Source organism: Triturus cristatus, chromosome 7 (assembly GCF_964204655.1).
Source record: "Triturus cristatus chromosome 7, aTriCri1.1, whole genome shotgun sequence".
Classification (NCBI taxonomy): domain Eukaryota; kingdom Metazoa; phylum Chordata; class Amphibia; order Caudata; family Salamandridae; genus Triturus; species Triturus cristatus.
The window spans coordinates 1,270,815,799-1,270,834,984 of NC_140590.1; the positions used below are offsets into that span (position 1 = coordinate 1,270,815,799).

The following is a 19,186-nucleotide window of genomic DNA, read 5'->3' on the forward strand; positions in this document are numbered from 1 at the left end:
CAATTTCCTGCCCACAGTATGTTTTGTTTTTTTGTCCTCATTTGCCTCTTTAGAGAGAATCACTCTCTTCCACTTGCACATTTGAATGGAGTGTCCTGGCCCCATGTGCTGGAAACAGGAAGGAAGATTTAAAGATCACACTCTGTACTGCCCTCGGATTTAGCCTCCATCTTCCATATTTTATCTTTTGTCTCTATCCACCCACTCCCAACCAGGAGGAGAGACAAAATACCAGTTGAGACAGAGAAGGCTTAATCATCTGATCCCTGTTTTTGTTTGCTAGCACTATTTGTCACATCATTCAAGCATCGGGAGCCAAAAATCATGATTTCTAAAACCCAACATATCTAGAGGCTATATGCTTGACAGAGCGCACCCAGTTATCAAAGCTAGGAGGAGGTACGGCCACCAATTGTTTGCAAATCTCCCTACATGCCAATAGTGCACAGTAAAAGATCAGCCTTGCCTGATTTTTTGTAATATTAACCAATGATTCCACATGCCAAAAAATAACAAGCATGACGCTTACCTCAATGTAAGTCTCCAACAATTCAGACAAAACCCTACTCACGTCTCCTCAGAAAGTCTGGATTTCTGGACAAGCCACAAACATATGAACATCGTCCTCTTTCATACTATCGCACTTCGGGCAGGCAACTTCACCTCCTCTCCCAAACTTTGATAATCTCTGGGGGACCAGTAAGCTCTGTGGATGGAAAAGAGATGCTTTCTTCTCAGGTATGCAGGCTTTAAATAGCATGGTCATAGATACTTGCCATTGATGTTCCAGCGATGCCTCCAGCAAGTATCTTCCCCACAATTCTGGTGGCAAGGTTAAACCTCCGTCTTCCAGATCGATCACCAGCCAATAGATAGCAGCCAGCTCCTCATTGAGTACTGTCTCTCGCGTCAATCGAGCTTCCAGATCATTTTGTTCCCCAATTCTTGTTTCTGAGGCTTGATACCAGCTCTGCATTTGAAGGTATTTAAATCTGGATAATTGGTGGTCTGTTTGTTGATTACACATTTCACATGTGATCAGTTTACCATCTAAAATTATATGCCCCCCATCGTGTAAAGCTCGCCTTTAGAAGAGGTCTTGCAAGAGCATCTTTCGTCCATTCCGGAGAACCCGGTGAGTCCCAGATAGGAGCCAGTAGGCTATGGTGTGGTATTTTCAAAACTTTCTTGATCTTATACCATGTCTCAGCCAATCCCTTTAAAATCTTTAACCTAACTTTTTTTAAGTGCTTTAGGTCCGCATATTCAAACAGAAACCCTTGTTTGTCTCCTACCTCCTGACTTGACATCATGGCCCACATGCCCCCCGTCTTGGTTGAACTTGGTATACTAAACAAACTTCTCCCATTCTTCAGTAGGAAGGCCCAAGAATAGAAAAGCAGATCTGGCAATGCCAGGCCTCCTTTCTCCAACCTACTTCTCAATTTTTTCCATGCTATTCTAGGACCTTTGCTTTACCACATAAAAGTACTAATCTGGCTTTGCATCTTCTTTAGCCATTCCTTCTCGAAAGGCAAGGGTATCGTGTCAAATAGAAAGGTAAGCTTTGGAGGACTATCATTTTAACTAAATTAACCCATCCCAAAAGAGATAGCTAAAGGTGGGACCACATCTTCAGGAGTCTGCAGACCTCCTTCTTAACTTTCTCAAAGTTAACTTTGATTATTTTGTTGATGTCCTGTGATATCATAACTCCCAAATATCTCATGTCTCCTTTGCTAACAAGACCTCCTGCATCTAAATTCCAGGTCATGAACTCCGTCTTGCCCCTTTTGATTTCATAACCCGAGATCTTTCCAAAGTCGGTCGTCAAAATCATAATGCGAGACAGGGTGTCTTGTAGGTTAGTAGTATAAATGAGAATATCATCCGCGTATAAACCCAGTTTTTAATTCCAATCGTTATATTTAAAAGTTAGGATATCAGAATCCTCCCTGATTTTCCTGGCTAAAGGCTCTATATAAAGATTAAAAAGAAGCGGTGACAAAGGGCAACCCTCCCTCGTGCCCCTGGTGATACGTACGGGATCAGTTAGGAAGCCGTTGACCAAAATTCTAGCTTCTGGAGCTTCATAGAAACCCGCCAGGGCCTTACAAAAATGTAACCCCAGGTTCGAAGATTTTGCCACGGCTTTTAGGTAGGCCCAATTTACCCGATGGAACGCCTTTGTGGCATCCAAAGCCACTACGGCCAGAGGGAGCTTATAAGAAGCTGCCAGATCTATTGAGCCAACCAGTGCCTATGTCAAGTCTTTCAGAGATCTTCCCCGTATAAACCCCTTCTGATCGTCATGCACCATCTCAGCCATTAAACCGTTCAACCTATTGGCCAAGATCTTAGCATATTTAATAACGAAATTGGCCGATAGGAGTCGCAATTTTTAGGGCATTTTCCTGGCTTCAGAATTAATGAAATATTAGCATCCTTCCAAGAGGCTGGCATACCGGACCCTCCGATAAACAGGTCGTTGAAGATCCTCACTAAATTGGGAGTTAGTGTGTCACCCAGGGCCTTATAGACCTCTTGAGGCAGGCCGTCGGGCCCCGGAGCCTTCCCCTTCTTTAGCTGTCTAATTACCAATCTACTTCACTAATATCAATTTCCCTGTTCAAATGTCCAGCTTTTTCTGGTGAAAGGGGGTTGACATAATCTTCTCCTAACCATACTTTTAATTCTTCTTCCGTTGGTTCTAGATCTTCTCGAGAGACTTTACTGAAGTAGCTGTGAAAAGTTTGCTGGTTCCCTCTACTATCTCCAATTAGGGCCCCAGTTTGTTCACATATGACCTGATCTATTCTGTTTCTCACTTGCTCCTTTTTTGCCTTCCAGGCCAGCAGCTGGCTACATCCTTCACTGTACTCAAGCTAACCTAATCGGCTGGTCTCCCACCTTTGCCTTGCCCTGTCTTGTAGAACTATTGCTAGGTTGGACTTTGCCTGCGTAATTTTCAGTAACAGCCTTACCCTAACCCCCTCCTCTATCCATCGGTCAATTAAATACCTTTCTAGGGAGCGAACCAGTTCCTCCTGTATGGACACCTCTTCATAGTATCTCCTACTTTTCCCCGCAGCCAGTGCCCCTGGTCTTCCCCTTAAAAAGGCCATATAAGCATCCCATGTCTCAACCGAAGCAGCTGAGCCCCAGTTGTATTTAAAAAAATCTTCAGTCTCTCTACTTTGTGTTTCTATAACTCCTACATCCTGCAAAATCGTACGATCTGAAGTCCATCTGGACTGAACAACCCCCTCGCCAATCTTCAATTGGAGAGTCACTGCCCAATGGTCAGACAGATGAACTCCCACATGATCAATTCGGTGAATCTCGTCTTTTATATTACTATTGATGAGGAAATAGTCTATCCTCGACTGGTGTCTGTATTTTTTGTTATAGAAGGAAAAGCCTTTTTGTGGACCTGCTCTTTGGCGCCATATGTCGCACAACCCCAATTGCTCCATCATTTGTTTTATCAGCCCAGACATTTTTGGGTTTACCAATGTCCTGCTGGGTGAAGATCTATCTAAGGTATAGTTTAGGACTGCATTGAAATCTCCTGCCAAAAGGATTGGGTCAGAGGAGTTTAAGAGTTCAGCCATCAATTCACCCAAGGGATTAACAGCATCCTGATTTGGTCCGTAGTAACCCGCAAGGATAAAAATGCGGGCCAGAATCTTTACTTTGGCTACTAACCATCTTCCGGCTTTATCCGAAACATAAGACTCTAGGCTAACTTGCGCCCCTCGTTTAGTTAATATTGCTACCCCCTTAGTTACGGCTGACTGAGCTGTACATGTCACTTGTGCAATCCATTTCTTTGCCTTGAAAAGTTCCATGCCTTCCTTCTCCGTTAGATGTGTTTCCTGTATTATTATAATCTGAGCTGGGCAGTGCTTTAAATACTGCATTATTCTTTCCCGTCTCCCGCGTACCCTAAGGCCATTTAGATTCCACAAGAGAATTTTGATGATACTCCCTTTCTTTTCACCTATCCCTGATACCAGCTAAAAAGGATAAACACCCTACAAACATTAAAGAGGCTTCCGAGGAACTATTTATTTTCTCCCACTGCTCCCCAAACTGTGCTCACTGCCCCCCGTGGACAACCCTTCCCTGACTCTACATGGCTGAAAGCCATATGGGTTACCCCTCAGAGCTTACTTCTCACTGGATATACATTTTTATATCTTAGTGAGGTAAACATTATTTTATACTTTAGTTAATCAGAAACTTTTAAAAGACCCTAAGAGTGATTTCGCTTCTCACAACCGTGATTATTATTTTATTTATTCTTTTCCCTTTTAGTGAAATATTATCCCACATACTCAGGGTCCTTTAAGGTTTCGCATCTCCTACTTGTAGGTCTTTAATGAAGTCATCTACCTTATCGCTGGAGTGGAAGATAAACATTTTATTATTGTACATTACCTTCAAATAAGCCAAAAGCCTCAGCTGAACCACGGCGCCCAAACTTTTTATTAAGTCCATCCTTTGCCCCAACTCCCATTGCCTATTTGAGTTAGCATTCGAACGTCCAATCTAAACTCATATTTGACACCATCAACCTCTATCCTTTTTATGCTCAAAGCTTTCGACAAAATCTTCTCCTTTAAAGAAAAGGTTAAAAAATTGACCAAGATCTTTCTGGGCTTAGTCCGGTTACTATTTAATCTAAAGGGATTTCTATGTACCCGCTGCAGGTCTTTAGCTATTTCTTCTTCCGATTCTTCTATCTGTAGCTCTCTCTTAATCAGTTTCACTACATAGGTTTTTATGTCTTCAACTTTCCTGCCCTCCGGCACCTTCAAAAGATTTATATTGTTCCTTCTTTGGAAGTTTTCCAGCCTTTCCATTCTGGCCTGCTGCTGCTTCTCCCCTGATTTTAATTTTTTTATTTCAGAGCAATTTGACTGTACCTTTTCTCTAAGCTCTTTAACCTCCCCTTCCAACATTGTTGTCCTCTTGTTAAGATCATTTATCTTTTTCTCAAGAGTTTCGCAGGTGTGTCTTATCTCCCTCTGGTTTTCCTCGGATGTCTCAAATCTGGTTTTAATCTCGTCAGTCAAAGCCATTAGGAGAGTTCCATTAGCCGGGTCTTCCTTCTCCGCCTGCTTCGGATTCTGATCGGGGCCCTTGTTATTAGACTCAGAGTTAAGTTGCTCTACTGAATCCTGCCTCCCCTCTGCTAAAGACTGTTAGTCACCCCCACATGCATCTGTAGAGAGTGAGGCAAGAGCTTGATGCCTATTTGGTGACATATCTTTACTCCAATCCATCACGCCAACTGTACCCAAACCTACAGAAGCTTCACCCTGCTTTGTACTACCTTTCTCGTGTGGAATGTTTAGCCCCTCCATTTTGCGGTCAGCCAAAATTATTGTTTTAGGCAGAATTCTGAAATAGGTTTTAAGAGAAGGAGTAACCTTTACCCTTTGGTCCGGCGTGCGTTTCTTTATCGCTATTTTCTTTGGATTGGCTTTAACCTTAACAACTGAATAATCTTAAACTGTACAGTGTAAATTTTAGCTTCAATAATATCAATAGTTTTAGCAGGATGATCCAAAACCTTTTCTTCTTCCTCCTTATCTCTCCTCAGACTCCTTAATGCATAGCGTGAAAACACCTCCCTTTGAACAGCCCCACTCACTGCCTTTCTCCTACCTTTGAGTGTTTTTGCTCTGGTACAGTCTGCTGCCTCCAATTCTTCCGTTACCTCTTGCTCCAGGAAAAGGAGCCGACTTTGTCTGCCTACCAATTCACTCCTACTTCCCTCCGACTGCCTTTCCGACCTGCAGTCCATCCAAGTCGTGTAGCCTACGCCGCTGCTTCCGCGACCACCTTTCCCCTGGAAGGGGATCTTTGCAGTCGCACCTCTCCCCCTACGGAACTCCAGGGCAGCTCTTCTCCACGGCTGCTCCGTCGCCGCCGTTTTCGCTGCCTCTCACCACACTCCAGCTACCTGAATACAGGAAGTACACTCTTTGCGCATTATTACGAGTAGAAACCTTTCATTTTCCTAAGGGTGCCTGTTTTGTTTTATCATCATGGGTTGTGTGCTTCAAAAAGATCTTTCCTTCCTCATAAATCATACTTCATTCTCCGCTCTGAGGGTGCTCCCGCGACCCGCTACTCGCCGGCCGCCATGTTTTCCCCGCCCCCAGTAGCACCGCCCTCAATATGTTGTTTTTTTCTGGTATGTTTTGAGATCCAATGCTCGCAGTGTTTAATTATACTTACTCCTGGCTGTGGAAAGCTGTTTTTGAGTATCGTTTTGTGCCCCGAGCCTAGTTTCTAGAGTGTAGACCTCATTTTCAAATTTCCATAGCTCCCTCTCGATCTCTCTTCTGGCCCCTATTGTCAGTCCCATACAATGGCCCCTAATAACTGTTTTAAAAGCATCCCATTCGATTAGGGAGAAGCTAGCAGTGCCTTGGTTCTTTTGGAAATATTCGGTAATGGAGGTGCTTAATGTTTGCTGGAAGCAGTTATCTTCTAGCATGACTGCGTCCAGTCTTCAGACTACAATTCGGGGGCAGGCGAAAATGACAAGAGCAATGGGCTATGGTCTGATAGAGTGCGACCCAAGTATTCCGTATTTGTTATTTGCAGGCTTAAATGAGTCGAGCAGAGGAATATGTCCAGTCTAGTGTGTAAGCAACCAGATGTGAACTAACCCCCAATGTCTCATCCAGTCTCGGAGCGCTTTTGCATTTGTATTGGCTGTTGCGCCGTGTAGTGGCGGTGTAGATCTGCCAATATTTGTGTCTGCTACGAAATTGTAGTCACCCCCCCAGCAATACATCTTGTGAAGCAATTTCCCGCCAATGGCTCGAGAGCCTGAGAAGGAATCGCGGTTGATCCTGGTTAGGAGCATAGATACTGCCCACCGTTACCTCTTTGCCTAAGAGCCTATCCTTAAACAGCACATATCGGCCCTCAGGGTCTACCAGTTTTTGTGTCGCATCAAAAGAGGTCCCCGGTCTTATCCACACCAACGCCCCTCGGAGTACGCTGAGTATGTTGTTGCAAACAGTTGCCCTCTTCACCGTCTGCAGAGACGCGGTCATTCTTCTAGTATTAGGTGGGTTTCCTGGAGCATAACTATCTGCGATCCTCTACGCTTAATGTAATTGTATATATTGTGGCTATTAGCAGGGGCCCAATGCCTCTAACATTCCAAGATAAGATCTTTATCCCTTTAATATTCACGTTTGGGGTTGCCATTCGTTTCTGGTGTCTTGTCCTATCTGCCATGTCTGGGTGGGACTATATCTGGACCCCGAGTGCTCATTTGTACGTATAGAACCCCAACTCCCTTACCCAAGGGGAACAGCGCAACTGCTAATCGGCCAAACCTGTAAACAAAACAATGTGTTAAAGTAGAACGCTGTCGCTGGTCCATCAGGCAGAACACTCTGGTGGGGGTGGGGGATAAACGTGTAGATGGAGCAGGTGGGTCTCGTCCCGGACCCAACTTATGTGCTTCTTGAAAGCGGCAGTTCTCAATGGGCTCCTCAAATGTCCCATATGTCACATCCTCCCCATTCTAGGTTATCTTGGGGTCATCTGTCTGTACTCTGGTCCGACTGTTACTTTGGATTCTGCTGATTTACACAATGTTATCCGTCAATCTTGGAGTGAGTTTTGGCAGAGGGGGGGTCACTTTGTACTGAGTCTCCAGACTCAGACGTTGCACAACTAGATCTGGCTGATGCTCCAGAGTCTCGATCCTGGCCGTGGGGCGAAACAAGTTGCACCACCACCTGTAGTGCCGCTTGCCTGGCCTGTTTGGTGTGCGAAGCCGTAGGTTTTAGTATTTGTGATTTCTTCCTGGGCCGCCTCATTCTCTTTCTGCCTGGGTATTGCGCCGATCTTGCACTCTGTTTTCTCTGATGCAGTGGTGTGTCTGCATTGTATGCCTCCAACCATGACCAGACTTCATCTGGAGAGTCACAGAAAAGTGTAGCCCCGTCCATAATAATTTTAAGCCTAGCAGGGAATAATAAAGAATACTGTATTCCTACTTCCCGGAGGGCGCTTTTAGCTTCCAAGAAAGACGCTCGTTGTGTCTGAACCTTGGCTGTGAAATCAGGGAACATTAGCACTTTACTGTTTTCTATTACCCATCAGCCATGCATTTGAGAATGTTGCAGTATCATGTCTCGATCCCTGTAATGGAGGAGTTTGGTAATCACGGGGCGGGGAGGTCTTCCCGGAGCCGGTGGGCGTGCCAGTACTCTGTGTGCCCTCTCGAGAGCAAAGAATTGGGAGAGGTGTTCTGGAGGAACCACAGAACACAGCCATTTTTCCAGGAATTTCACCATATTTGACCCTTCTGCATTTTCTGGTACTCCTATAATTCTGATGTTATTTCTACGGCTGCGGCCCTCAGCGTCTTCGGTCCTACGCTTAAGGATTGTCACTTTAGAAGAGAGCTCCTCTAGCTGAGAGGTGTGTTTTTTTTGCTCTGGTTGTAGCTCAGAAATAGCAGTCCCCACTTCCCGTACTCTGTCAGTGAGTTTGTGGTGTTCAGCTTGTAGGAGACCCAGGCCCACCGAGACCGCCCCAATATCTTGCTGCAAGGCTGCTTTGGTGTCACCGATGGCCACCAGCACTCTATTTAAGTGGGAGTGTAGAGAATCGTCTACTTCAGTGTTCTCTCCTTCCCCAGTCTCCTGTGGTGCAGGGGAAGGCTCTCTGGTGGCAGGCTGGGGGCCGTCAGCTTTCTGCTTTGGTTTAGGCATTGTGGCTTGGTTCTAGAGCTGTAGGCTTCTCTTCTATCAGAGGCAGTGCAGCAAAAAGCAGAGATGGAGATGAAGCTCCTGCTCCTTTTAGCTTGCCTTCCTGTATGCTCAACTGGTGTGGTTTGGTTGGGACTAGGGGAGAGCTCGGTGGGCTCAGTTATTAGCCTCCTGTACAAGTCTCTCGAGGTTGAATAGAAGATTTAAATGCCCTTTCTATATGGCTGCCTGAACTCGAATCCTTGCTTAGGCCCGAGGTATTGCGTGGGTTGTGCTGCTTCCAGCTCGAATCTTGGGGAAACCAGGCTGGGGGAGGAATCTTCAAGGGGTTCGGATCTCGGCCCTGCTCCACCACTGTATAATGTCATCAGGGGCCGCACCAGGATGCCTGGGCGTGTACTAATTGTCTGGTATATGGAAGAGCCACTTAGTGAGACATCGGTGGAACTAGGGCTCTGATATCACCACCGTACTCATTGTCAGGACCCAACGGTGCACCTCACTGTCTCCGCGTTCTCAGCCCTCGTCTTACTGAGTCATGAGTATCTTCAGGCAGTCTAGTGATCCATGCAGGGGACAGGGTCAGTCCTTCAGGGGTATTCCGTAGGTGATGCCGTGCCCCCGTGGCCCTACCACCTTCACAAGCTCAACAGGAAGCGATTCAAGTGCTAGGGGTAAGGAGGGCAGTCTGATCTCTTTCACTTTGGGGATCTTAGTGAGTCACTATCAGTGTGTCTCTTCGAGTCTCTCCCAGGGCCCCTGCTGTTCGTGCCAGGCACGGTTTTCTCTGCATGCATGGGCCACGCTCCTCGTTGAGAGCGGTTTCTGGTGGCGGCCTACTGCTGGGGTGCACACCCACCACTCAGGGCCCTTTTCAGCCGGGTCACATAGCTGCCGAAGTGTAGTCCCAGTGCTATTTCTGCCCCGGTGTTACTTGCCACCCCAGGGGCAGTGTGCGAAGCCAATTGATAGTCTCAGGGCCCTCAGTGCCTCAATTGGTTGTTTCTTGGTGATTCTATGACCAGGGCCTCCCGCGCAGCTCAGGGCACTCACCATTTTGTCTGTTCGGCCGCACCAGGTGCACCGTTAGTGGTAATTTGCATGTACCGCCACTGCCTGCATCTCCGGCGCTACCCCAGGCCTCTGCTATTAATGGGTAGGTTGATGTTCACCCTAGTCTCTTTCCGCGGCTCTGACAGGCCTTGCCGTCTGCGTCACAGCTGCTGGGCTGTTTCTGTGTGAAAGGCCGGCTGGCCTCACCCCAATGGGCTGAATGAGTCTCTCGCGCCGGCCGCCTCGCTCATACACCCCGACTTCACTCCTCGGAGCGTTCCTGGGCAAGCACGGATCAACTCAGCACTCTTCACGCTGCAGTGAGGAGGGGGGTCCTTTTCAGTAACTCTAAGTGGCGGATGCCATAGTGAAAACAGGGTTTCTTGCGGGCCGGGACAGAGCTCCGAGCTCACACGTCCGCCATGCTTGTTTTGTTAACCATGCCCCGTTGCCCTATATTTTCTTACTGTGGCTGCCGCCCTTTGTGACAGGATGGCTCTACGTTTCCATATCTGGGGAACCCAAGACAGATTATTGGCCAATCTTACACCCAGATAATCAAAGCTTTTCACCTGTTCCAGGAGTGCCTCCTCTACCAACATCCTGACTATAAAGGATCGATGAGGGTTCAGTGCCATGAACTTGGACTTTGAGGTATTTATCTCTAAGGCCCTATCAGAGCAAAAGGAAGTAAAATTATCCAAAAGTGATTGAAGACCTTGTGGAGTTCTGGAGAGTAAGAGTATCATCTGCAAATATAAGAATTGGTGTGCTGATTTCTGTAGATGTAGGTGCGTCATGATTGCGGTTTGTCAACCACTCCACTGCTCCATTAATTCATACGCTGAATAATGTGAGGGCGAGCACACATCCTTGTGTTAACCCCTCAGTTAATAGGTATCCTCTTGGTCAAATCCTCACCCAGATTCTACACCTGTTGTAAAGTATTAACGAGAAGTATTTTCAGAATCCTTAAAATATCATTGGGGATACCATATTTTTCTATTACTCTCCATAGGTTGTCCCTGGGCACCAGATCAAAAGCGGCCCTCAGATCCATGAAGGCCACATATAAATGGTGCTGCCGTGGGGTGACGTATTTCCAGCATATCATCCTGGAGCGACAGACCTGATCCAGGGTACTGATTTTGCATCTAAAACTTGATTGACTATCTGAGAGGATGTAGTGGTCTGTCATCCATGACAGAAGTCTCGATAGTACATGTCTGCAAAAGATCTTTTGACTATTGTCGATCAAGCTGATAAGCCTATAGTTGGAAGGGTTACCGATTCCCCATCTTGTAGATAGGTACAATGATGGCAACCTGCTACGATGGCGGAATATCCCCTCCTCTAATGATTGCGTTACTCTGGGTAGTCAAATATGAGAACCGGATTTCGGGTTATGATTTCGGGTTATGACAAATATAGGTCTCCAGGAATGCCATCTGGGCCGGTTGCTTTCTCCCTCTTCATTATATGCAAAGTCGGAACAGTTTAGTCTAAGCCAAACTCTTGGGGGATGCCATCATCATTCACAGGTTCATCCTCTGTATAGGCTATTGCGGAGTCACCAGTCGAAAGCAGAGGGTCATTTGGCCATTTGCTATACGAGTCTAAAAGGTGGGTAACTCATTTATTCGGTTGTGCAGCCACTTCAAAGTCATTTGCTGGCGGCCGAGTCCCTAACGCTATTAAATTCCAAAAGGTTTCCTTGTTCCTATTTAGGAGGGAGTTGGTGAGCTCTTCCCACTGAGCTGTCTCCCAACACCTTCTGGCCTTATTCAAAATGTCCTTATATCCTCTTCTTGCTTCACTGATCTTCATACAATCCTTTTTTTTAATGCTTCTAGGAGCGCTGTTTTAGCAAATCTACATTCTTGTGAGTACCAGCCAGATTTTATGGATAGTGGCCCGTCTTTGCTTCCTTTGTGAAGAAGTTTTTCAACTACTCCATCAGTACACAGTGGAAGTTCAGAAAATTATTCGAACTGTTGGCAGTATACTCAAGTGGGGCCAGTGTGTCCACAAACAACGTACGCATTTGGGACTAGATAGAGGGATTTTCTGCTACAGATGCCCTCTGGACTCTCCTTCTGTTGCTACATGGCATGGCTTCATTAATAATAGTATTAGTCAGCAAACCATGTTTCAAGAAGAGACTTGCGTGAAATTGGGCATTAAGTGCTTCATGGTTCCCGTCCATCCCAGGGACAACCTTTATATCAATCATATGCGACCATGGTAGATCATCTACAAAAAAAAAGTGTTGATATTAGCAGTATATGCTTCTGTTTTAAAACTGGGATGATGGGGCTGGTCAGCCGGGGTAGAGCCATTTAGTATCTTCAACCTATGTGCCAGAGCAGTTCAGTGATTTGACCTGCATCCCTAGGGAACTTTATCATCGGCATCAACAACAGGGGAAGGTGACACCCTTGATACAGACAATGTATCAGACAACCGCAAACCTAATTATCCCACTGGCAATTGAGTATGGCAGTCTCCTGTAATTATTTTAAAAGAATTGTGGTGCAGCTGATCAATCATATCAGAGAGTCGATTTATTGTGATATGATAAGCCTCTAATGTTGGGTTTATTGAGCTTCACTTTTAAACTGCAATCTGTAAATAAGGATGAACCAAGGACCACTGATGAAGGGCTCCCTGAAAATGCATTTGGATGTGTGCAATACAAGAGTTGGACTAACGTTATACAGCTGATTATTAAACTCTCTTAATAAGAGACACCCGGTTCAAAAATGTAGATGGATAGCAAAATAATTGTGATTAAATATACATAAAGAAACCATGTAGAGTTTTAGAAATAACAGAATTATATTGAAAGCAATTGGGTTAAAGTAAAGATGTAGAAATGGATAACATTTAAAGTCATATAGGGACGGAGCTGTGCACTAGGAGTTGCTACCTTCTGAAAACTTAGTAACATACAGCACCCACAGGAGATGTCATGAGCCGATTCCTCAGATCCTTTTCCTGGTGCAAGCTGCTGATTAAACTCACACAGCTTTTTTTTTGTCCTCAATCACCAGTTTAACTATTCCATCCGTAGGGTTGTTCAGGTACTACTCACTCTAGCCCTTGTCCATATTCATCCTGTATATGAAACAAGCATGGCTTCCCTATCCTCCCCTAAAAAAGGTGGGGGAGTTAGCCATCTGTGTTGTAATCATCAGACTTGGTTTCGTCACCATATTTCAGACTAGCCCCAAAATTCCTCCCATAATTGCCCCTCAGTTTTCTCGTCTAAGTCCGAAGAAAAAACAACCATAAAAATCCATTCATTAACGAATGGGGCAGTAGGTTCGGTCTAATATTTGCAAATCAAAGTTCTTGCCAATAGGATCAGATAGAATAAAAGACGTTGTTCTATCTCTCTCCAATGAGCATCCCGGGCTTCCCTTATTCCAAAAATAATACGATGGGGACTTATGTCTATCTTGTTGAAATATTTAATTAATAACAATACTTACATCATTCCAGTATGGTTGTGACTATTGTGAAAATGGTGGATTCCTGCCTGAGGTGACATGGTAAGCGAATAAACGATGGCCGTAAATGTGGGTGTGAGTAATTACCATTGACTGTGATTACCAAGAATTCCACTAATATTTTTCTCTTCCTTACAATATCCTAAGTACGACGAGTATACCCGTGCTGACTGAGCCATAAGACTCAACCTGCACCCAACTGACTAGGACCAAATGGGCTGCAACCAGTCTGGGGTAGAGCTGGTGTTCCTATTCAGAGGGGACGGACCTGACCAGGCAGTTCCACTGCACTATTTCTAATGGAGGAGAGCTAAGGCAAATATACATATTGCTGGTTCCTGTATAAGGTAGCAAGGTGGGCAAAAACACGATGGACAGGAATGCCACTACAAGTAATTACAAGGGGCTGAGATTTTTTGTATTCTTCAAAATATGGTATCTGGACAAAAACTATCTTCAGAAGTTCAGAGTTAATGTTGCAACTATCTCACTGCTGAAGAAGAGTAAACCGTATGTGCAGCACACTTGTTTATAGAGTGTAGTCCCCCGAAAAGCACATGGTGCCTTTGATGAACCAGCATGCCTTCTCAAAGACTGTATCCATAGTCAATCTCTGAGCCACCCCAAACCTGTGCCCTCTAGGATTGGATGGGATTAGCTGATTGTTAGGAGGAGGTAGGGGAGTCCCCTAGGGAATGCTCCTCCCTGTGGTACCTGAAATAGAATAAGTGACACCAACCACTGACTTTAAATAACTGATTTTATTATCTCTGCGTTTGCACAAAAGATGTTGCATTATTTATTAATACAATAATTTAATAGAAAACATTTGTTAAAAATAAATTAAATTATGGGGATTGTGTTGTACCTTGCCAGCAACACAAAGGTTCAGAATGAAAAAACCCTTAACAACTTAACATTGCATCCGAAACTGTATTTAATAACAAGACATTCAAACTAATTCCTGTAGGAGATTGTGTCATCTCTCCAAATACACATGTACACGCACACAAATGCATATAAACTCAAATGAGCAAAGGAAAAGAGAGACCTGACCCAAACACAACTAGATTCACCAATATGCAGAATGACAAAAGGACAGGCAGGAAAAAGATGCAGATAGACGCTCTCACTCATCTATAGGAAAATAGAGGCACAAAGACAATCACAAAGCATACAATCTTAAAATTAAAACGCACACATGCATGGCTACCTTAGGGAGGAATGCAGCCAAAAAAGTACAATTATCCAGACAGGACAGACAGAAAACCAACCAAGCAAAAATAAAGAGCCACCGTCAGGCACAAGTAGACAGAGTAGTGTGACCGCTACAGTGAGCCATAGGGACACCAATACTCCGAACGAAATGCAATCAGAGTGAAACAAAACACAGAGCAATAATCAGAAAGCAAGACACAAACTGTCATGCAGTCACTCAAAAGCACAGAGCCACAGGCAGACAGACACATGCGCGCAAACACACAGACACACTCAGGCACACACTCCTGCATATGCAAACGTCCCAAGTACTCTCAAACACAAGAATCCTCAAAACACAAAGACATCAACAGAATGTAGCCAGGCACTATTACAAATGGCATTCCTGGTGTTATGGAAGCCTTAGAACCTGGTGTAAATCTTTAAACAATTGCATCAAGGGGTATGTATATATATATTTAAAAAAAGAATCTACGGTAAGAATTACAAATAAAAACGTACCAGAAAATCACATGAGCACCTGAAAGGGAGACACAACCATGACAACCAAAACTGCAGGCAATTCGTGCATGAAAAACACCTTCTTCCAGTCACACCTCTTTGTGGCAATCAGACATAGCTTTGATACTATTCTATCACAGCCCTCTGGCAGTGGCACTATTACACCATTTCTTGCTTAGAGCACCTATACAGAGGGAGCTCGTGTACCATGCAGAATTGCTTCTTCATAGAATCACCCACACTGTCACTCTCGCTTGTGCAACCTTGCACGCACACAACCAGACTGTAAACCATGTTTGGCACCCATGATCAGCAGGAAAGCAGTCTCAGCCTGGCCAGCAGTGCAGAGATCGCCAACCCTGCACGTCAGGGGCAGCGTTTGTGCGTTCCCCACAGGGACTTGAAAAAATAAAGTTTTTACAGCACAATAAAAATCACAATATAATTAATAACAAAAAGTATGAACAAAAACATTTTGCTGCGTATTACTTGGAAAGGGTGATCCCTCTCACAAGGGCACCAAGACCCCCTCAACTGAGAAGCCAGCTACTCAAATTTACTGAGGGGAGATGTCCACGCTATGGCCGGACCCTTCAATAATGCCCTAGCAACACTGTTATCCCCTGAACGGTAAGACGATTAGGGTGGTTCCATGATGCACACACCCAAGGATCCATGATCAGCCCATGGCCTTAGTAAATTTGCAAGGGTATGTTTATGCATTTTGCATTTCGTTCTTGGATAAACCTCAGCTGCTGTAACCTGGCTACACTGTGGCAGGATCTCCAATAACCACACCAGTGTCCACTGCTATGAATGGGTGCGCACATTTAAATCCTAAATCATCTAAACAGGCTGTTGAACAGATTTCCAAAATTAACCTTAAAAGTAAGTAGTGGATTGAGTTTACTAAACGGTCCGCTTGGAAGCAGGGGCTAGTGCCAAACTGGCACTTTTCTGCCGACACAAGGCCACTGAGCCTCCATTATGGGGCAGGACGACTAAGTTGGCATGAGGAGTAGATGGTCCTGGACATCTTAATGGAGGGGAACCTGAAGTTATTCCTTAGTCCTTCAAAGGGACAGCGTCCTCCACCAACAACTAGCTTTAGGTTCCCTCCCAAGTGCAAGGCTGGTTGGTCACTCTGTGTACCAATATGTACATTTCTCTTGGGGAACTATAACCCATTGTGGCCAAGATCTTCTATGCACCCACAGGGCAGAAGAGGGAAAAGGCCAAAGGGAAGACGAGGATTTCTGGAAGAGGACTTCATGCTCCTCTAAAGAAACAGTGATTTTACACAGTACCAATAAGTTCAGCATAGCGCCATGAAGGCATCACACTGTCAGCAAGCACTGTACAAAAAAGAGAATATTAATTCTATTATAACCACTTACATACTTAGTCAACCTCTGGGATATACAAAAAAATGCACCCTGCAACCTCATTCAGCAACAGATGCTATTTTGATCCCTGTTGGACCCTCTCCTCTTCCCGTCGATACCAAAGTAAAACATTTACAATTAAAGTTCTTATGAGGCTCAGCCGGTAAGATTTTGGACCAAGGTGGAGAGAAAGGGAGGGAGATGCTATTTCTCAGTCCTTAAACACCATCTGCTGCCCATGGGGGAGGTCATCGTGCATCATATGTCGACGCACATGGATCCGCCGAACTCTGCGCTCTCGACCATCATCGTCATCAGTGCAGTGTGCTGCGCCACCGCCACCACCTGTAGCCTCCAGAAGTGCCTTGTCAGGCACCCGGGGTGTCTCGTAGATCAGGATGTTCAAAGTCTCCTCAAAGATGCGTGCTTCAGGAAACTCTACCTGTGGCGGGGGAGCAAAAGAAAACAGGGAGACGATGAAGTGTGCATGTGCAACATCTCATTAGACAGCTGCGACCAATTCTGAGCTGGGGACAGTGCAGTGGCAGATGCTGCTAAAACAGCTACGAAGCTATGCTGTTTTATTAGTCATCTGACGGCCACATTTGACACTTATCAATCGTTCTCACTCCAATTTTGGATTACAAGTAATTTTTTTTTTGTACATCTGCTCAGTGGATGTTTGTTGCATGCTCACAAGCCACTCACATAACAAGCTTGACTCGCTTTACAACTTAAAAATCTACAATTATGTTAATGTACTGTTTAAAAAAAGGCACACGTTTATTTCTTTAACTGTCTTATCACAGTCTGTAGATTTCTAACTGTTCAAAATATACATTTGTTTCTTCTGGAAAATTAACACGTTTTGCAATATTTACGATTGTTACCAGTTCTTCAATGAATCTTCCTTAATAGTCATAACTGCTAACCTGACTTGTGCAATACCTTGAAGACTTTCTGTAGGGAAATACAGCTTTCCAAATACATTATTGAATGCTTGTATGGCACACTTCTTGTAAACCAAATGGGTTTAAACTAGTTTAAAAATGCAATTGTCTAAGCTATTCTCTAACTCTCACTTCCGAAAAGGAATATAATAAAAGCAGATCAGCAGAACCTGAGAAAACATTGTCACTGTCATTGAGATATACAGATTGCCAAAAGTATCATAATGGTAGTGTGAGCAATCATTGTCCAACTCTCTGAAGCAAGGATCCCTTAACACGGGACTTGACCTTTGACTTGCCTGTTTTTCATTAACGATTTTGGAAATTATAATTTTTTTGCCTGACTCATTGAGTTCTAATTCAGGTGTTTTTGCAGAGCTTTCGTCTTCCCAGCGCTGAGACAGACACACCTGCTGGTTTCCTGAAGTATTTACAGGATATGACAGGACTGAAGTTACAAGATGTGTCTTCAAGAGTTTTCTGAAGGTGGTTTCTGGTTAATCCAATCTAAGGTTGGCAGGGAGATCATTCCATAAGTTGGGGACAAGATATGCAAAGAAGCATCCACCACATCTCGCCTTTGATCTTGGGTACTGTCAGAAACTTTAGGTTTCAGACCGTAAAGGCCTCCTAGGAATGTAGGGAATAAGAAGTTACCAAATGAGGGAAAGACCTTCTCCGTGTTTTGCCCGATGGGTCATGCACAAAGTTTTACAATAGCTCCACTTTTGCACCAGAAGCCAGTGCAGGGCTGCTAAGGCTGGGGAAGCTGAATTGTGCTTTGGAAGTCTATGAAGAGTTCGTGCAGCAGCATTCTGGACGACCTGCAGTCGTCTTAAAACATACTTGGGACTTCCGAAGAAAAGGGAGTTTTCATAGTTGAGACAAAAGTTGATTAATCCCTGTATGTCCAGTTTCCTTAACGTTGGTGGGATCCATTAAAAGACTGTCCTTAGAGTTCTCAACAGTCCAAAGCATGTCGCTAGTAATTTCTTGGATTGAGTTCTCCATTGACAGTTTGTTGTCCAACCAAAAACCTAGACTTTTTACTGCCTGGTAGGGTTGTGGGCACTCTCCAAGGTATTCCAGCCACGTTGCACCTTGAGAGGTTATTACCAACAACCACCTCCGTTTTTCCACCACTGAACTTAAAACTACTGTCTGGCATCCAGTCTGTGGCCTGCTTTAGGCATGAATTTATTTGTAAGTATATCAGCCTTGTTTCTGTGGTAAGGGCTAATATTAGCTGTGTATCATCAGCATATGACGCAAGTGCAAGGCCATGTGCCTACACTACCTCTGCCAGTGGGATCACATAAATTAAAATTTGGGGCTTAGGGTAGTGTGGGGTTTACCATCATCAACTGCGATAAAAAATATAGATGGAAGGATTGCTTGAATTAATCTCAGCCACTGGTAATTACGCCAGTCATATCCCAGTCAATCGTTATTGTGCACGCCATGCCACCTCAGTTTGGACCTAGCCAGGCGCAAACCAGTCTTCACCCTGCTCCAATGGAAAGAGTCCAGTACGAACTGCCAGGCCCTTCCCAAACTGGAACCAATGCAACTCAGGACAAGGTACACCCTAGTTAGGGCTCATCAGCCAGGTATAGCTTGCTCCAGTGAAACGGTGTGCAGGTTTGTATACTTCAAGACTAACTGGTGTCAGATTAGTCTTGGAAACCTTTAGGTGAAGATACAATTTAATTCCAGAAGCATTTTTTAATCTCAGCAGCTCTCGGACACCACTGTATAAAAAATTACCATCTTGTGGTGAGAAACATCAAGAAAAGATGATCAGGCGGTCT

At 44.7% G+C, this 19,186-nt stretch overlaps 1 protein-coding gene across 1 annotated transcript in view; it reads right to left on the bottom strand.

The window, feature by feature from the left end:
- Positions 1-14,067: 14,067 nt before the first annotated feature.
- The window catches only part of KCTD13 (potassium channel tetramerization domain containing 13), a 165,474-nt gene continuing 160,355 nt past the window's right edge, over positions 14,068-19,186 (bottom strand). Inside the window, exon 7 of the mRNA XM_085618795.1 lies at positions 14,068-16,867. Coding sequence (XP_085474921.1) covers positions 16,637-16,867 — 231 coding nt within the window. The 3' untranslated portion in view covers positions 14,068-16,636. The remainder of the gene's footprint in view (positions 16,868-19,186) is intronic.